At 45.0% G+C, this 19266-nt stretch overlaps 3 protein-coding genes across 3 annotated transcripts in view; all 3 read left to right on the forward strand.

The window, feature by feature from the left end:
* Positions 1-12115, forward strand: part of LOC132383836 (uncharacterized) — a 48829-nt gene extending 36714 nt beyond the window's left edge. The window contains 2 exon segments of the mRNA XM_059955045.1: positions 5001-5012; positions 11167-12115. Of these exon segments, the coding sequence (XP_059811028.1) occupies positions 5001-5012; positions 11167-11566 (412 nt within the window). The 3' untranslated portion in view covers positions 11567-12115.
* On the forward strand, positions 4031-10183 carry LOC132383793 (histone H2B 1/2-like). Its single transcript, XM_059955000.1, has 2 exons — positions 4031-6031; positions 9501-10183. Exon 2 carries the CDS (start codon positions 9790-9792, stop codon positions 10162-10164), a length of 375 nt encoding a protein of 124 aa, XP_059810983.1. The 5' UTR covers positions 4031-6031; positions 9501-9789; the 3' UTR covers positions 10165-10183.
* Positions 12116-18602: 6487 nt separating the features above from the next.
* LOC132383756 (histone H1-like) lies at positions 18603-19220 on the forward strand. The gene has a single exon (XM_059954959.1). It carries the CDS (start codon positions 18603-18605, stop codon positions 19218-19220), a length of 618 nt encoding a protein of 205 aa, XP_059810942.1.
* The last annotated feature ends 46 nt before the right edge of the window (positions 19221-19266 follow it).

Consider the following 19266-nt stretch of genomic DNA (forward strand, 5'->3'; position numbering starts at 1 on the left):
CCAGGATTATATCGTTATTAGGCGTGATAGATTTAATTATAAGTCAGGGTTTACACTTATATCGGGGTCAATAGGCCACTTTCAGGAGGTGGAGTTTTGGTAGAGGTAGTGGTGTTGCAAGTTTTATATAGAAAGGCAGAGGGCACAGAGTTGAGGATGTAAATGAAATGTGTGAGGCACTTGTAGAAGTATTTCATTCAACAGGTAGGGGCATTGAAGTGTTTTATTATTATAACCATTGTGGAAAGGTTGGATTTATTTGTTGGAGAGTATATGTAGCTCTAGCTCACTAAGGGTTGTATGTTTGGGGATTTTAATGCATAGAGTTCACTGTGGGGTTGTTTTCAGAAAGATGGTCATGGTTTGATTGTAGAGAACTTTTAGATATTTCACATCTTGTGTACCTTACTGGTGGGAGAGTCACGAGATTTAATGTCCATAATAGTTCTGAAACTGCTGTAAATTTAACTTTAGTTTCAAATATCAGGCTGGAGTGAGTGAGTGGAATGTCATGGGAGATGGAACACTGAGGAGTGAGCAGTTTCCTCTGTTTATAAGCCTGGGTTTAGATTTATATCGGGGTTAAGAGGCCACTTTCAGCAGGTGGAACTTTGGTAAAGCAAATTGGGAGAAGTTGTAATGTTTTATGTGATGAACAGAACGTCTGTCTGGGCTGAATGGTGAGGATGATGTGGATTTCTACAAAGAAAGGTTGTCACATTATTCATCAAACTGGTGTAAGAAATTCATATTAAGAAGGGCATTAATAGGAGAAAAGCTGTACCATGGTGCATGGAGCAGTGTGCTGAGGCAATTATTCAGAGAAATGTGGCATTTTGGAAAGTTATGAAGTATCACTCTCCGCGTGATCTTATTAAGTGTAACAGGTCACAGGCCGTGGTGAGCGAAGTAATGAAACTTGTGAAAGCAAGTTAAAGACAGACGTACTTTATCGATCCCGAGGGAAATCAGGTTTTGTTACAGTTGCACCAACCAAGAATAGTGTAGAAATACAGCAATATAAAACCATAAAAAATTTAATACTAGTAAGTAAAAAGTGCTGAGTAGAAATAAGTCCAGGATCAGCGTATTGGCTCAGGGTGTCTGACTCTCCGAGGGAGGAGTTGTAAAGTTTGATGGCCACAGGCAGGGATGACTTCCTATGATGCTCAGTGTTGCATCTCAGTGGAATGAGTCTCTGGTTGAATGTACTCCTGTGCCTAACCAACAAATTATGGAGTGGATGGTAGGCATTGTCCAAGATGGCATGCAACTTGGACAGCATCCTCTTTTCAGACACCATCATCAGAGAGTCCAGTTCCACCCCCACAACATCACTGGCCTTGCAAATGAGTTTGTTGATTCTGTTGGTGTCTGCTACCCTCAGCCTGCTGCCCCAGCACACAACAGCAAACATGATAGCACTGGCCACCACAGACTAGAGGTCATATTGTGATAGTATTGGAAGGACTATTAAACTTGGAGATGTTTGGGGAATGATTAAGAAAATGGGAGTGCAGGATTCATAGGGTTCACAGTATTGATTAAAGAAGGTAATGCATTTGTTCCTAAAAGAGAGTAGGTTGAGTTACTGGCTCAGTCATCTGCTGCAATTCATAATCAAAATAATAAAGTAACTAAACAATGTGGGGATTAGGTTTTAAGAGTATACCTCAATGTGTTGGAAACCAGCTGTAGCAATGAAAGCGATGTAAGGTTTGCTTTGAGTGAATTTAAGAAAACTATTAAGAGTACAGGTCAGACGGCTCCAGGAAAGGATGATCCATGTTTAAACATGGATTTGATGGATTTAAACATGTATGTTTAAACGTATGGCCAACAACTCTTGAGATAATGTTACATTTTGTGAATCACAATTGGAGTTCAGGCCATCTTCCCTCCTCATGGAAAATAGCAATTGTAGTGTCTATTCTAAAATCTGGGAAACCCCAGTTGGATCCTTCTAGTTAAATGTCCTATTTGTGTAAATTTATGGAATGTACGATAATAGAGTGGTTGAATTATATTTTGGGAAAGGAAGGTGTTAATATACTGGATTAATTTGAGCAGGCAAATGCTGGTTCTATGCCACATGTTTCAAAATCAGTCAATGTTTGAATGCAGAAAACTCACCCAGCTACTTCAACACAGCGAGCTTGCACAAACAATATACTCAATGGAAATGACAATCCATGGCCTCCTACACTGTCGCGATGAGGCCACACTCAGGTAGGAGGAACAACACCTTGTATTCTGCCTGGGTAGCCTCCAATCTGATGGCATGAACATCGATTTCTTGATCTTCCTGTCATGCCTCCCCTCCCTCCTCATTCCCCATCCCCTTTTCCCTCTCGTTGCCTGCCCATCACCTCCCTCCGGTGTTCCTTCCCTCCCCCCCTTTTCTTTCTTCCATGGCCTTCTGTTCTCTTGCCTCAGACTCCCCTTCTCCAGCCCTGTATCTCTTTCACAGAGTGAACCTCTGCATTCACAGACTAGTGACCAGTTGCAAACTGAATATTATAGGGTGAGTGAGAAGGGAACAGCAGGGATGGATTTGAAAACTCTGGTGTGGAATAGGAACACAAGCAGGTACCTGATGGACTGAGTGGCCTCTCTACTGTACATTAGCTGTGTGGCAGGCAGGAAGCACCTGAGACACAGGATTTGAAATAGAGCTGATTAATTTGTCACAGATCCACAGTATTAATGACTGTGTGTTTTCAGACTTCCATTAGCAGAACAACCCTCCAATGCTCAGTAACCAGGGTTCAGTCCTGGGTGTGATGAACAGCCACAGTATCTGCTGAATATTACATGAAGAGTGTCACATGAACTTCCAACTAGATTCAGTCACCATGATGGTTAAAATGTTCACCTAGAGCTTATTTCAACTTCCTCCCTGATGTGAAGTTGCCAGTGTTTCAGCAGGTGGAATGACTGAGTAAATTTCTTTGCTGACACAAGACCGAAGTTTGTCCTCTATGTATGATAAACTCACTGGAGCCTCACAAAGTGGGTGAACTGAATGAATCCTGTCCCACGCTCGGAACAGGTGTGAAGCTACACTGAGAGACAGAGACAAATGAGCCAAGTCTAGCTGCTCACTGGTGTGAACTGACTGGTGTTGTATGGGCTCATGTGACTGAATGAATCCCATCCCACACACGGAGCAGGTGAAATGCCTCTCCCCGTGTGAACTTGCTGTGTGTCTGCAGGTTCAGTGGCCTGGTGAATCCCTGGCAAAATGAGAGGAAGTGAATGTCAGCTCAGTGGTATCAACTCTGTGGCCATTTATCAGGTCAGATCAAGGACATGTCCGTGTATTGGGGTTCTCCTTGCTCAGACTGGTGTGCTGTCTTCTCAACCATCTCCTCCTTCACATTCAACGATTGGTAGCCTTCAAACGCTGGGGAACTGACAGACTCATCAGACCTGACACACTGATGTGTTTGAGATTCTCAGTCAGAAATTCTTTGCCTTTTCTATCCTGTGAAATATTTGCAAAGAAGATCAACTGGTGAAAGACAACATTTTAGCTGAGATTATTTCAGTTTTTGCGTTGATGTCTGATGTCACTCTGTTCCAGTGAGGCTGAACACTATTCGGAGGAACAACACTTCTAACCAGCCAGAGTTCAGACATAAGGAAACAACATCAAATTCTGCTTTCCTCTCCGCCCATCAAGCCGTGACTTGGCTCAGTCTGTCTCTCTCCATTAATATAAGCTTCATACTCTCGGTATGTCCCGCAGACCTCTGAAGACACACAATACTTACAGGGTTGCTTTGTAAGAGTTTCTGCTGATTGTGACCCTGCTGGCATTTGACGGTGGTAAACACAGAGTCAGCAATGCCATTGAACCTGAAGAGAATGTGATCAGGCTTTCTTGTTGCAGATTGATACGGCGGTATTCTTGTGGTGTGAAAGCTCCTGGTCACTTGTTACCCAGTACGTTACTGTGGGTTTTCACAAATAAAATGAGATGAGGCATTTTCTGTATAAGGAACACTATAACTCATTTATTGTCCTCCAAACACAGAAATGTAAAAACAGTTTAAATAAAACTTCTCGTAATTGCATCATAACATCAGTCCAGCTTCTTTAAGAGAAACACAACTCAATGACGATGGTCGTTAATTATGGAGATTTCCACCCATTACATTACCCTACACAGACCCCCCCCCATCCTCTCACTGTTCCCCCTCTTTGATCTTAGCAGCTTATTTCTCTTCAATGTCACTTGCAGGATGATATGTACAGACACAGCAGGTCCCTCAGTGTATCAGCGCTTCTAAGGGTGTTGCCATTTACTATGGAGTTTCCTCCAACACTTGAGTTGTAAAACGCCTCACACGTCCAGATTAAACTCTGTCCCCTATTTCTCCGGCCCTGTTTCCAACTGGTCTGCATCCAGTTCTGTCCACTTGACAACCTTCCTCACCACCCACAAATGCACCAACATTCATGTCATCAGTGATCTGATCAGCACGTGTGTATTTTAATCTGATCAGACAAAGGTCCCATCGCTGATCACTGTAGACACACTGGTTACATATCTACAGTCAAAATTATTCTCAAATCCATCAGCCCGAATGTTGCTACACAATACACACCATTCAAACCCTCCCACAGAGACTACAGGGAAGTTACATATTTATCACAAGCCCAGAGTTGGATTTAATGGTCTGGTCTTGTTGCGCTGGATGCTCTGCTGCAAAGTCCATTCAGAGTAATTCAATGTAACCAGATACATCATCCCTGAGATACCAATATACAACATTGATTCACAAACAAGAGAAACTCTGTAGATGCTGGAAATCCGAGCAACACACACAGAATGTTGAAGGAACGCATCAGGCCGGGCAGCATTTATAGGGAAAAAAGTAGTCAATGATTCAGGCCAAAATCCTTTAGCAGAGTGGAGAAGAAAATCTGAAAAGTAGGTTTAAAAGTTGGGGATAGGGGAGAGAGAAAACGAGGTGCAAGGTGAATCCTGAAAGGGGACGGGTGAAGTAAAGAGACTGAGAGGAACAGAATGAACCCCACACTCTGACACTGTACCAGAGACTGACAGGGACAGAATGGACCCCACATGATCACACTGTACCTGAGACTGACAGGTACAGAATGAACCCCACACTCTCACACTGTACCAGAGACTGACAGGTACAGAATAAAACCCACACTCTCACACTACCAGAGACTGGGTACAGAATGAACCCCACACTCTCACACTGTACCAGAGACTGACAGGGACAGAATGAACCCCACACTCTCACACTGTACCAGAAACTGACAGGTACAGAATGAACCCCACACTCTCACATTGTACCACCGAGTGACAGGGATAGAATCAAACCCACACTCTCACACTGTACCAGAGACTGATATTGGAGGATAAAAATATTATGGAGTATAAAAGTTGTATTATTTGTTGTGTAACCAATACTATGCAGTCAGCTTGCTATGCATGTAACCAAAATGAAATCCTAGGTATGTAAAAGACAATGGTGTGTTAATGAGAGGCAACTAAAGAGATGTAGATTAGTACATTGGTCAGTTCTGAGTTTGCTATTATTTTGCTCCGTTCTGAGTTTGCTATTTGCTATGCATGTTCCCAATTTAGTAGGAGAATGAAATCTTAAGAATGTTGAAGACAATGGTGTGTTAATGAGAGGAGGCTAAGAGATGTAGATTAGAGCATGATTAAGTCAATTGGACTTACTTGTGGTACCTGTGAAACTGGAGGAGGAGATAGATATAAAAACTGTTGTGTCTGGGGATCAGTGGGTAATCAGTGACTAGCTCAATGACTGTTTCAGCTTTGATTTGCAATTTAAAGTTTAACCCTTCTTGAAGAATCTTCTGTGTCTCTTGTCATTTCTGCGGCACGAGAAACCACGACAAAGTTGGCGACCATGGCAGGACCGGAATGAGACTCGCTGAAAGGAAACGACAGATTGGGGACACTTCCCAGTCCTCCAGGGACTCCCACAAGGCTAACAGAATTAAGGGTGCACCCAAACAAAAGGTAAGCGCTTTTGCGACAATTTGGACTAAGAATTCTGTTGGCTTTGGGGAGGTCTTGTAGTCTCATAAGTGTGGAACCACTGCCGAAGGGTCTCTCCGGTCCAAAGAATCTGGCAGGATTGGGGGTTAACAGAGGAGGCTCAGAGGATTGATCAAGAACAATGCAGTGAAGGTAAGTAACAAATAAGTTAATAAGAAGTTAAGTTAAGAAAAAGTCCACGTGGTGTTGGTAAATCCCTGTGGGTACCACTTCGTATGAAACGAAGGGCTGAACGGGCAGGGAAAGGAAAATAGACTAGGCATAGAATTAGAGTAAGTTTAGTTAAGCAAAAGTCCACATGGTGTTAGACTAGGAAGAAAAAGTCCACATGGTGTTATAGGAAGAAAAAGTCCACATGGTGTTATAGGAAGAAAAAGTCCACATGGTGTTATAGGAAGAAAAAGTCCATGTGGTGTTAGACTAGGACTAGGTGTAGAATTAGAGTAAATAATATTATCCAGTAAACAAACTGTGAATCTCTGAAATACCTTAAAAGAGAAAATAACATTACAGGTAAAGGAAGGGTAGTAGAGCTTCTGAGTAAAAAAAATCCTGTTAATTAAAATGAGATCCCATACAACATTGTCAGCAAATTCTAGACTTAATAAACGCCATCATGAATCCTAAAGCATTGGCTATAGTAAAATACCAGGCACATAAAAAGGGAACTGATGTAATAACAAAGGGAAATCAAGCTGCAGACGAGGCAGCCAGAAAAGCGTCTGGGTGTTCATCAGCTGTCATTGCCCACCAGGTAAGCCTAGCTCCAGAACCTGAGGTAAAGGACCTAATTCAAATATAAGGTAAGGCAACTTTGGCAGAACAGACAATGTGGAGAAAAAGGGGGGCCAAGCAGAGCCCGGAAGGCTTGTGAAGCACGGAAAACGGTTTGTTGGTAGCGCCCACCCCTCTACTGACGATTCTGATTTCAGAAGCGCATGGGATGGACCTTTGTGCAAGGGGGGAAGTGATAAAGAAAATAAAGAAGGATGGTTTTTGGTCACCTTATTTACAGGCTTCAGTGGACTTTGTCTTGTCACAGTGCGAGGTATGCGCACAGAATAATGTTCAAAAGGAAATTACAACCCCAATAGGTCACATTCCTGTACCTGAAGGACCATTTAAGCATCTAGTGATCGATTACGTAGACATGATAAAGACAGTGAGAGGGAAAAGATACATGCTGGTAGTAATTGATTGATTTAGCAGATGGGTGGAGGCAGTACCTTCAAAAGATCAAGGGGCAAAGACAGTGATAACATTTCTGACAAATGAAGTGATCCCAAGGTTTGAAATACCTACAGGAGTTAGCTCAGACAATGGTTCAGTTTTATCCAGAAAGTGGTCAAACTGGTACTACAGGCGCTGAGGATAAAGCAAAGATTTGGATGTGTATACCACCCTCAGTCACAGGGCAAGGTAGAGAGAATTAATGGAACCCTGAAAACATTGCATTGGCTTTTGGCAGAAAAAGGGTGTGTGTGTGTAATGTTTGGAGAACAATGCTGCACTTTCATACTGAACAATACTAGCCCAGAAGGGTTTTTCACCAGAGCAATGAATAAATTAAAGAATCTGCAGACGGAGGTCAAACAGAATGCAGGGTTCGGACGTCAGTTTTTTGATTGGTTAGAAAGTAGACTTGGAGGATGGGGAGCATGGCTGACTAAAATAGCAATAACTGTCAGTATTGTATTATTGAGCTGTGCGCTTGTGCTGTGCTGTTTTCTTCCTTGTATCAAGTCTCTTGTAGTGCGTGCTGCAACCAAACAATTTCCGATGCTTGTGGCAATTACTGAAGCAAGCTTAGTGGAGAAAGAAACACCGAAAATGTATCGTTACAGCCCACAACACCTGCAGGATGAACAAGAGCAAAACGACAGTGTGGGAGTAGATTGTAAGGGCTTATGAGTCTCTTTCCCTGTCTCAGGTACAGAGGGACATGTTTTTGGATCAGCGGCCCAGGGTAAAAGGGAGAAAATACTTTGAGGTCTTGGCGCAGAAAATTATAGTTTAACGCGAGATTTGGGAATAAGTGCTTGAGTTTATTGGGGCTTTTATGCGTGGACTCTTAGTCTTTTCTCTGTGTGAGACCGTCTGGGTCTCAAAGGGGGGAAGTATTGGAATATAAAAATATTATGGAGCATAAAAGTTGTAGTCAGCTTGCTATGCATGTGACCAAAATGAAATCCTAGGAATGTAAAAGACAATGGTGTGTTAATGAGAGGCAGCTAAAGAGATGTAGATTAGAACATTGGTCAGTTCTGAGTTTGCTATTACTTTGCTCCGTTCTGAGTTTGCTATTTGCTATGCATGTACCCAATTTAGTAGGAGAATGAAATATTAAGAATGTAGAAGACAATGGAGTGTTAATGAGAGGCAGCTGAGAGCTGTAGATTAGAACATGATTAAGTCAATGGGACATACGTGTTGTACGTGTGAAACTGGAACAGGAGATTGATATAAAAAACGCTGTGTCCGGGGATCGGTGGGCAATCAGCGACTCGCTCAATGACTGTCTCAGCTTTGATTTGCAAATTAAAGTTTTACCCTTCTTGAAGAATCTTCTGCGTCTCTTGGTCATTTCTGGGGCACGAGAAACCACGACACTGACAGATACAGAATGAACCCCACGCACTCACACTGTACCAGAGAGCGACAGATACAGAATGAACCCCACACTCTCACACTGTAGCAAAGACTGTCAGATACAGATTGAACCCCACACTCTCACACTGTACCAGAGACTGACAGATACAGAATGAACCCCACAAGATCACACTGTACCATAGACTGACAGGGACAGAATGAACCCCACACTCTCACACTGTAACAGAGACTGACAGATACAGAATGAACCCCACACTTTCACACTGGACCAGAGACTGACAGATACAGAATGAACCCCACACTCTCACACTGTACCAGAGACTGACAGTTACAGAATCAACCCCACACTCTCACACTGTACCAGAGACTGACAGGTACAGAATGAACTCCACACTCTCACACTGTACCACAGACAGACAGGGACAGAATGAACCCCACACTCTCACACTATACCAGAGACTGACAGGGACAGACATTTTGTTCTTTAATAAACCTGGAGAACCCACATCGCAACTCAGTACAGCACCACTTTGTCCCCTTTACACAGCAATGGACTGTCTTGAGATTCTTGCTCAAATTCTCTTCGTCTGTAATTCTGTACAGTATGTTTATATTTTGTGAATGTTGTGTCTCCGATATGACTACAAACTCGACTTTCAACCTCACGCAGAAATAGGTCTCTCATGAGGACAATTTGACCTTCGATTGTTTCATATTATCAAGTGTGAGTTTTTCTCATTCCATCTGCTTTTCCAGCCGACACCACAGGTCGAATGGCCGAATACTGCGCCTGTACTTTATGGTCCATTTTGTATTTTAGATTTCCTTCCTGCCGAATGAACCGGCAGCGGCAACTCACCAGATCAGCGCCATTCCCAGTCCACGGTGTTAGCCGAAACGACAATGGGTCGCGGAGAGAGTTCTGATTGGTTGAACGTGTTCTACAGCTATCCAATGAAATGAATAGACTGAAGAATCTTCTCTTCCAATAGCCATTGGGAATCCAAAGCATTCCCATCCTTCATTAACATACTGATCTGGGTGCTGCCTATTTAACTCGTGCTCACGGCTGATTCCGCTTATTTCTGGGTCTGAAACGGTCAGAGGAGATGCTTGAGCCAGGGAAATCCGCTCCGAAGAAGGGCGGCAGGAAAGCTTTGCCCAAAACAGCGAGCAAGGCAGGGAAGAAACGTAAGAGGCTGAGGAAGGAGAGTTACTCCATCTACATCTACAAAGTGATGAAGCAGGTTCACCCCGACACCGGCATCTCCTCCAAGGCCATGAGCATCATGAACTCGTTCGTCAGCGATATCTTCGAGCGCATCGGGGGCGAGGCTTCCCGCCTGGCCCACTACAACAAGCGGTCTACCATCAGCTCCCGGGAGATCCAGACCGCCGTGCGCCTGCTGCTGCCCGGGGAGCTGGCCAAGCACGCCGTGTCCGAAGGGACAAAGGCGGTGACCAAGTACACCAGCTCCAAGTAAAGCTCCCCAGTGAGGTGATCGAAAACACAACGGCTCTTTTAAGAGTCACTTACAATTTCAATGAAAGAGTTGTACTAGCTTTCCGGTAATAAATTACACATACTTTATGTCTGGTGACTTTTTACAAGAGCTAAATCGCGGTTGGAACAATATTCTACTGAACTGAAAAGAAATTGTAACCGCCCCCCCCCCCCCCCCACTTCCCAATCAGTCCGTCCCACCATGCCAAGCGGAGGATTGCTGCCGTTGTTGTTTTATTTGTGGCTTCAGGAATTTATTGGTTCCAGTTGGGTAACTCCTGAATCTCATTTCAACTCGAGCCTGAAAGACCCCATGGCTCTTTCAAATGGAGAAGCCTCGATAATGCTTCTGTTTATAGATGCTGCCTGGCCTGCTGGGTTCCACCAGCATTTTGTGTGTGTTTGTGAATTTCCAGCATCTGCAGATTTCCTCGTGATGGCTCTTTCATATAATAGCTTTACAAAATTGCAGACAAGACGCCGGTCAAAGAGAAGAACCGTTTTCCATAACCTGGTAACGTTCACACAGTGACCGACCGCGGGCAGACGCTGAGGGTCAGTTTTATTCGGTTCCGTTACGGGTTGAAAGAAATTAGAGAATTGAGTTCCCAGACACTCCAATATCAACTACACTTAAATCAAATATGCCCGGTTTCAGTAACAGAGGGAAATGCGAAGACCCAATCTTAAAACTGATCTGCGATTATTTAACTTGAAAATACATTTGAACAATAGATTTCTTTTTTGGTGGGCTTTTTTCAAGATTTCAGTGCACTTTCGGGAGGAGACTGTTATTTTCCGCGATTCTACCTTTACGGACCGCTGATTGGTGATTAAGGCAGTTCATCGATTGGAGTATTTCTCTTCACCAATGAGAATAAGCAGGATCACACCAATCACAAACATCAGTTTGAATTCTCAAAGAATGTATAAAAAAGGGCGAGTTGGGGCGTTGTAAACATTCCTTCATTCTCGGTGGAAGAATATCGTGACTCAAAATGTCTGGACGTGGAAAAGGCGGCGCTGGCAAAGCTCGGTCCAAGGCCAAATCTCGCTCGTCTCGGGCTGGACTACAGTTCCCGGTCGGCCGGGTTCACAGACTCCTGAGAAAGGGCAACTATGCCGAGCGCGTGGGTGCCGGAGCCCCGGTCTATCTGGCTGCTGTGCTCGAGTATCTGACGGCCGAAATCCTCGAATTGGCCGGCAACGCGGCCCGGGACAATAAGAAGACCCGCATCATCCCCCGGCACCTGCAGCTGGCCGTCCGCAACGACGAGGAGCTGAACAAGCTGCTGGGAGGGGTGACTATCGCTCAGGGCGGTGTGTTACCCAATATCCAGGCCGTACTGTTGCCCAAGAAAACCGGCGCTGCCAGTAAGTGAAGCGACGTAAGCTGAATCTATTTACCCAAAGGCTCTTTTCAGAGCCACTCACAATGTCTGTGGAAGGGCTGAGCGGCGGGTCCTTTCCGTCCGTTTGATATCCTGCATCTGTCAGTGTCTCGACATGTTTCTTCCGCGAAAGAAACCGATATAAATCTGCACAGAAACCGGTTCGTTTCAGTCCCGGCTCGTTTTCCCCTCTCAGCCGACGGAATGTAGCTCTCTCCCCTTGCAGAGAATCAGCGGGTTCACTCGGCGTAGGGTGGTGAAATGAACTTCCGGAGTCAGCCCCGGGAGAGAGAATTTAATCTCCGATCACTGAACGACTCCGCTCTTCATCACCTCGAACCGCGTTGTCTGGGTTCCACATTGCGGGTTGACCCCGGACCGTTCCGGCGTGCAGAAGGCGGGAACATCGCCTGTTCGTTGCTTCATGAGCGATTCCCATCGCCTCACAGAAAAATAACATTTGCGTTTTACATTTCAGAATCAAGTTTATTATCACCGGCATGTGACGTGAAATTTGTTAACTTAGCAGCAGCAGTTCAATGTCATACATAACCTGGAAGACAAAGTTATAAAATAATAAATAAAATAAAATAAAACATAATAAATAAACAAGTAAATCAGTTACGTTTATTGACTGTTATTTTGAAAAATGTAAAATCGGACATACTGTATATTAAAAAGTGAGGTAGTGTCCATAGTTTTAATGTCCATTTAGGAATCGGATGACAGAGGGGAAGAAGCTGTTCCTGAATCGCTGAGTGTGCCTGCAGGCTTCTGTATCCTACCTGACGGTAACAGTGAGAAAAGGGCATGCCCTGGGTGTTGGAAGTGTTTAATAATGGACGCTGCCTTTATGAGCACCGCTCCCGAAAGATGTCCTGGGTACTATCAGCAGCTTCTTTCGGTGCTGTGCCATAGCCCCTCCACACCAGACAGATGCCGCCTGACAGAATGCTCATCGTGGTCCAGCTTTCAGGTCTCTGACTGTCTACAAAGGTACGTTTACCCTGTGGAACCGTCCATATTTACTGAAAAAAACACGTCCACACAGTCCTCAGAATATAAATGAACATCTTGCGAAAGAGACCCTACTGACTGTCTTCATGCCAAGGAAACCCATCAATTGATCACCTTCTGACTAAAGAAATTACTCATTTCTATTCTAGAGGGGCATCTTTGTATTGACGGTGTGGTCTGGTTCTAGATTCTTCTATTATAGGAAACATCCTCTCATATCAAGGCCTTTCAAATTCAATGTGTTTCTATATGATTCTCCCTCATTCTTCTAGATTCCAGTGAGTACAGGCCCAGATCATCAAACATCCCAGTACTCTTCTAACATATGCAGTGATATGTAAGCCCCTGAGTCTAAGGGAGTCCCAGTCAAAACTGGGGAAATTAGTCACCCTCTACAATGCAAAGAATGCCACATCTGCTCTCAGAATGAGGCTTTTCATTCCAGGATGAAGATTTCTTCCTGTTTTAAACAAAGGGACTTCCCTTCTTCCACCATCAACTCTGCTCTCCAAAGCATCTCTCACATTTTCCACACTTCTGCCCCCTCCCCATCCGCCCGCCAGCCCACTCGGGATAGGGTTCCCCTTGCCCTCACCTACCACCCCACCAGCTCCAACATATAATTCTCCGTAACTTCTGCCACCTCCAAAGTGATCCCACTACCAAGCACATCTTTCCCTACCCCCGTCTTTTTGCTTTCTGCAGTGATCGCTGACTACGCGACTCCCTTGTCCACTAGTCCCCCCATCCCTTCCCACTGATCTCCCTCCTGGCACTTATCCTTGTAAGCAGAACAAATGCTACACCTGCCCTTACACTTCCTCCCTCACCACCATTCAGGGCCCCAGACAGTCCTTCCAGGTGAGGCAACACTTCACCTGTGAGTCGGCTGGTGTGGTATACTGCGTCCGGTGCTCCCAGTGTGGCCTTTTCTATATTGGTGAGACCCGACACAGACTGGGAGAACGTTTCGTTGAACACCTACGCTTGGTCCATCAGAGAAAGCAGGATCTCCCAGTGGCCACACATTTTCATTCCACGTCCCATTCCCATTCTGATATGTCTATCCATGGCCTCCTCTGCTGTCAAGATGAAGCCACACTCAGGTTGGAGGAACAACACCTTATTTACCGGCTGGGTAGCCTCCAACCTGATGGTATAAACATTGACTTCTCTAACTTCAATTAATGCCCCTCCTCCCCTTCTTACCCCATCTCCGACATACTTAGTTGTTTGCCTTTTTCCATCTCCCTCTGGTGCTTACCCCCTCGTCCTTTCTTTCTCCTGAAGCCTCCCGTCCCAGGATCCTTTCCCTTTTCCAGCTCTGTATCATATTCGCCAATCACCTTTCCAGCTCTTAGCTTCATCCCAACCCCTCCGGTCTTCTCCTATCATTTCACATTTCCCCCAGAAGGTAGTGGCTCACAAGCTGGTGCAGGACGGAGGGTTTTAGTTACATGGATCATTGGGCTCTCTTTCAGGACAGCTGATGGGAGGAGTGAAAGGTCAGTAGTGGCATTGATGGATGTGGATTAACACAGAAAGTAAGTCCAAATGGGAAATTACACTATCTCAGTATCACTACAAGTGCACAGATAAACAAATATTAGAAGTAAGAGAAAGAATAAAAAGTAAGTTACCTCCAACAGTCTAACATGGGGGGTGTCATCACCTCCCCGGCTACAGGTTGACTCATTACAGAGCCTAATGGCCCAGTGTAAGGATGACTTCATACAGCGCTCCTCCGAGCAGCACAGTTGTCTCAGTCTGTTACTGAAGATGCTCCTCTGTTCAGCCAAGGAGGCATGCAGAGGGTGAGAAACATTGTCCAGAATTGTCAGGATTTTCCGTAGGGTCCTTTGTTCAACCACGGCCTCCAGTGTGTCCAGTTTGACTCCTATAACAGAGCCAGACTTTCTAATCAGTTTATTCTCAGATGGCATCACCCGTGTTGATGCCATTTGCCCAGTACACCACTGCATAGTTAATGAGCACAGTGGCACCGAGGGGCTGAAGTGTGTTTGTATCAGTGCCGGGTGTGGAACAGTTAATGCAGACGTACTTAGAGCCTGGATTAGTACATGGCACAGTGATTCATCCATTACAGAGAAGGACAGGAGTGGCAGCAAAACATTCCAGGATTCAGATTCAGACAGTCCAGAGGGAGGTGAATGAGGCTGGGGAGCTGTACTGCTGATCAGGCAGAATGTCACAAATTCAAGGTCATCCAGTGAGACAATGTGGGTGGACCTCAGGAATGAGAAAGGTGCAATCACTGTGATGGGATTATACTGTTGGCCTCTCAATAGCCAGTGAGAGAGAGGAACAGATATGTCAGCAGGTTATGGGCTGATGTAAAAACAACAAAGTAGCTTTGCTGAGTGAATAATCTCCCCAGAGTGACTGGGACTCCCTTACCACCTGAGGCTTGGATGGGGCGTTATTTGTTAAATGTGTTCAGCAAGGTTTCCTGAAACAGTATTTGGATTGTCCACCAGGGAGGGAGACATTCTTGACTTCACCTTGGGAAATATGGGACTCACCAGAGTGGTGGCGGGAACAACCAGTGTTCAAACAGGAATTAGATAGGTCATTCAGTGGAAATAACCAGCAGAGCTGTGGGGACAGAGTGGGGAATGGGACTGTGGAAATGTTGTAGCAGGAGTTGGTATAAACTTGATGGGTCAGAGTCTAGATAATCCCAGAAGGATCCTGTGACTAATAATAGTCTGAAAAAATCATTCTGGTCTCCAGTGAATTTTCCAAGCTCCAGGGTGGACAAGATCAATTGTATAATAAGGACACACTTCTGTAAAAACACTGACACTGTATTCCAAGCACACTGAGCTGCCAGAGCACAGCACCGGCCAGTGAGGACACAGACCAGTACAACACCCGGCTCTCGACTACAACGTTCAAAGCTGAAAGTAAATGTAATATCAAAATACATTTCTGTCACCATAAGAAAACCTGAGATTATTTTTCTTGTGGGCATACTGCTGGTTTGTTAGAGCAGTTTGGGAGGGTTTAAACTAATTTGGTAGGGGCGTGGGATCTGGAGTGAAATGACTCAAGCAGGGACAGATGGTAAAACTGCAAAGGTAGCATGCAGCCACACTGTCAGGAAGGGCAGACAGATGATAACTGCAGCCAGCAGGGTGAGTATCAGTGCATGAGGGATGCAGACTCAGTAAGGGTAGCAAATGTGTTTTTTTCTCAATGCACAGAGTATAAGAAATAAGGCGGATAATCTTATTGCCCTATTATGGATTGTCATGTATTATGTGACCATCACTGAATCACAGCTGAAGAATATTTGTAGTTGGGAGCTAGATGCCCAAGTTTTCCTTTCCAATATTTTTATTAGTTTCTATATAGAAGAATACAGAGTATAAGAAAGTGTATATAAAAGGTCAAAAAGGATTTTTAAAAAACTAAATACATCTGTCCATAACAACAATCTCATTACCCCGTATTCATGTGTTAATCAATATTTATATTGAAATATACTAATTTATTACAAAAAGAAAGAATCTAACCCCTACCAGGACCAAAGCTGTTCATTAAGGAATAAAGGTGGTAAAATAACTTCTCATATAATAAAAATTAATAATAGCCAACATCTGAGTTTAAACAACGAATTGAAGGTTTTGAAAATAATTCAGAAAAGATCCCCACAATGTTTGAAAGTCTTGACGAGATTTTGGCTTTCTTTGTTTTATGGCAGCCTCTCTGAAACAAATTTCAAAGTTGTAGAATGTATACATACTTTGATAATAAATCTCCTTTGAATTTTGGTTAAAAATCATGATGGTTGAAGGATAAAATAAGGACAAAAATTTAACAAAACTCAAAACTGATGCTCTTTTAATTACAGGCCAGGACACAGAAGAGTAGAAACTGACAAATATTCTTCCCCTTTTTAAAACTGCAATAGGGACCTGCTGAATCTTGCATTTATAGGCATCAGTTAGTCTTGTGAGACCATTGATTTGCGCCTTGAAAGGTTTTTCCAGGACACAGACCTGGGCAGGGTTGCATGGGAGACCGGCAGTTGCCCAAGCTGCAAGCCTTCCCCTCTCCACACCATCGATGTTCCAAGGGAAGGGCACTAGGACCCAAGCAGCTTGGCACCGGTGTCGTCGCAGAGCAATGTGTTGTTAAGTGCTTTGCTCAAGGACACAACGCGCTGCCTCAGTTAGGAGGCCTGTAGCACAGGCCATTTGGGAGGCCTGGAGCACAACTCCATCAGTGAATGCACCTCTCTTATCCTGAGCTCTATCCACACCGTCTCACTGGATGAAGCCTCCAGTGTGTTCTCTCTTAGTCCCTCACCCACAATTCCATGTAAAGGCTGATCTGCCATCAGCCTCCTCTTGTATGTCGATCCCACTTCCCTGATTTTATAAACAGTTATCTTGCTTCTCTTTAAATCTTTTTGGTCATCCAGCATCTCCATTCCCCTCAGTTAGGGGATTCTAGTACTTGTTACACAGTGTTTTGTTGTTGGTAGAGTGGGCAGTAAAGATTCTTTGAGAATACAACAGGATCGAGATCACCTGGGGAAGTCGGCCAAAGAATGGCAGATGGAAGTTGATGTGGACAAGGGTGAGCTCCTGCATTTTGAGAAGTCCAACCAGGGAAGAACCTGCACAGTTAATTCTTGTACCTTGGTAAGTATTGCAGAGAGAGTGTCCATGGAATACAGGAACATTATTCACTGAAAGTGAGAACACAGGTAGTCAGGATGGTGAAGACCATGTTTGGCCTATTTGTCTTCATTGGTCAGGGAACTGAGTTACAGGATTTGGGATGCTAAGTCAAAATGGTCGGTCATTAGTTAGTGTAATGGGCCGGAGAGATTTAGGGGTAAATCTCTCCCACACAGTTCATTGAAAGTGGTGTCACTGGTAGACAGGGTGATGAAGAACGGGGTTTAACATGCTGATCTTCATTAGTCAGGGGACTGAGTATATCAGTTGCGATATTATGTTACAGTTGTGTAAGTGACTGGAGGCCACACTTGTATTGTGTACAGCTCTTGTCACCGTTTTCGGAAAGGTGGTTAAACTGGGGAGAGTGTAGAAACGATTTCCAAGGATGTTTCCCGGACCTGAGGTTCTCAGTTACACAGAGAGGTTGGTCAGACAGTGTCCGTTGTCCTTTATTCCTTGGAACCAGAATCATTTATCACCGTGTTATATGACAAGGAATCTGTCATTTTATTTTGACGGCAGAACAATGCGATGAAGGTGCAGATGTGAACATTGGGTCAGCAGAACGCCAAGAGATTCTGGGAATCGCGAACAACGCGGACAAAATGCTGGAGGAACCCAGCAAGTCAGGCAGCATCTCCCACCAGAGTCCTGAGGAAGGGTCTCAGCCCGAAAAGTCGGCTGTTTATTCCCACCATTGATGCTGCCTGAGTTGCTGATTTCCGTCAGCATTGAGTGTGTATTGTGTCAGAGAGAGTGAGTTAAAGGAGCGGGCGGCTTAGACCAGTGTCACTGTGTTTGTGAGTCCTAACACATCGTAGGATTTCTCAGCGCCTCCTGTAGAAAATGAAAAGATTTTTCTGTTACGGAAACGCCCCACTCCCCAGCTCAGTCCCGAAGAGGGAATTAACCGCGAAGTTTTAATTCGATTAAATATTTCAGCCATAAAACAGAGAACAGGTCAACGATCGGGAGAGAGAACGCGGGCAATGCAGTAATGAAACGGGTTAAAAAAGAAAGCGCTGCCTTTAATCCCGATTAAACTTTCTTTCCAGCGAACATTCCGGCCTCAGGGACGGACAGGGACTAGTCCGAGTCTCCGCAGGGTCCGATTTGAATTGGAATCGGCGAGTTTTTGAGGAGAGAGAAACACAGAAAAATGAAGCCGCCGGGAGCTGACAGCAGGATGTCTCCGCCCCGTCCGCTCGCTGCCTTTAAATTGCTCTGTGCCGCCACCCTTCGCTTCATTTCTCATTCAGTTCTGATTGAGAGAAGGATTTACCAGAGTCGCCGACATGACTGAGACAGCACCCGCCGAAACGGCTCCTCCAGCCGCACCGGCCGCCGCAAAGAAGACTCCCAAGAAGAAGGCGGCTGCCCGGAGCAAACCAACCGGTCCCTCGCTGGGCGAACAGATCGATAAGATCGTGGCGGGTTGTCACGATAGGAAGGGTATGTCCGGTGTGGCCATCATGAAGGCTCTGGCCGACAGCGGTGTCGATGTGGCGAAACGTCGCCACCAGGTCAAAATGAGCATCAGGAGGAAAGTGGAAAGCGGCTCCTTGGTTCAGGCCAAGGGCTCGGGTATTTCGGGATCCTTTAAATCCGGTAAAGGGGAAACTGCCGTGAAGGTGGTGAAGAAAGCGAACAAGCCAGCGGCAAAGAAATCTCCCGGCAAGAAGCTTGGCGCCAAGAAACCAGCGGCTAAAAAGGCGGGAGCAAAGAAACCAGCGACTAAGAAAGCGGGAGGTAAGAAACCCGCGGCTAAGAAAGCGGGAGGTAAGAAACCCGCGGCTAAGAAAGCGGCGCCGAAGCCCAAGAGCCCCAAGAAAGCCGCAGCCCCGAAGACGAAGGCGGTCAAGAAGCCGAAGTCGAAATCCGCGAAACCCAAGAAGACAGCAGTCAAAAAGTGAATTGAGAATACACCATTTGTGTGTATCTGAACCCAACGGCTCTTCT

Source organism: Hypanus sabinus, chromosome 31, assembly GCF_030144855.1.
Source record: "Hypanus sabinus isolate sHypSab1 chromosome 31, sHypSab1.hap1, whole genome shotgun sequence".
NCBI lineage: Eukaryota > Metazoa > Chordata > Chondrichthyes > Myliobatiformes > Dasyatidae > Hypanus > Hypanus sabinus.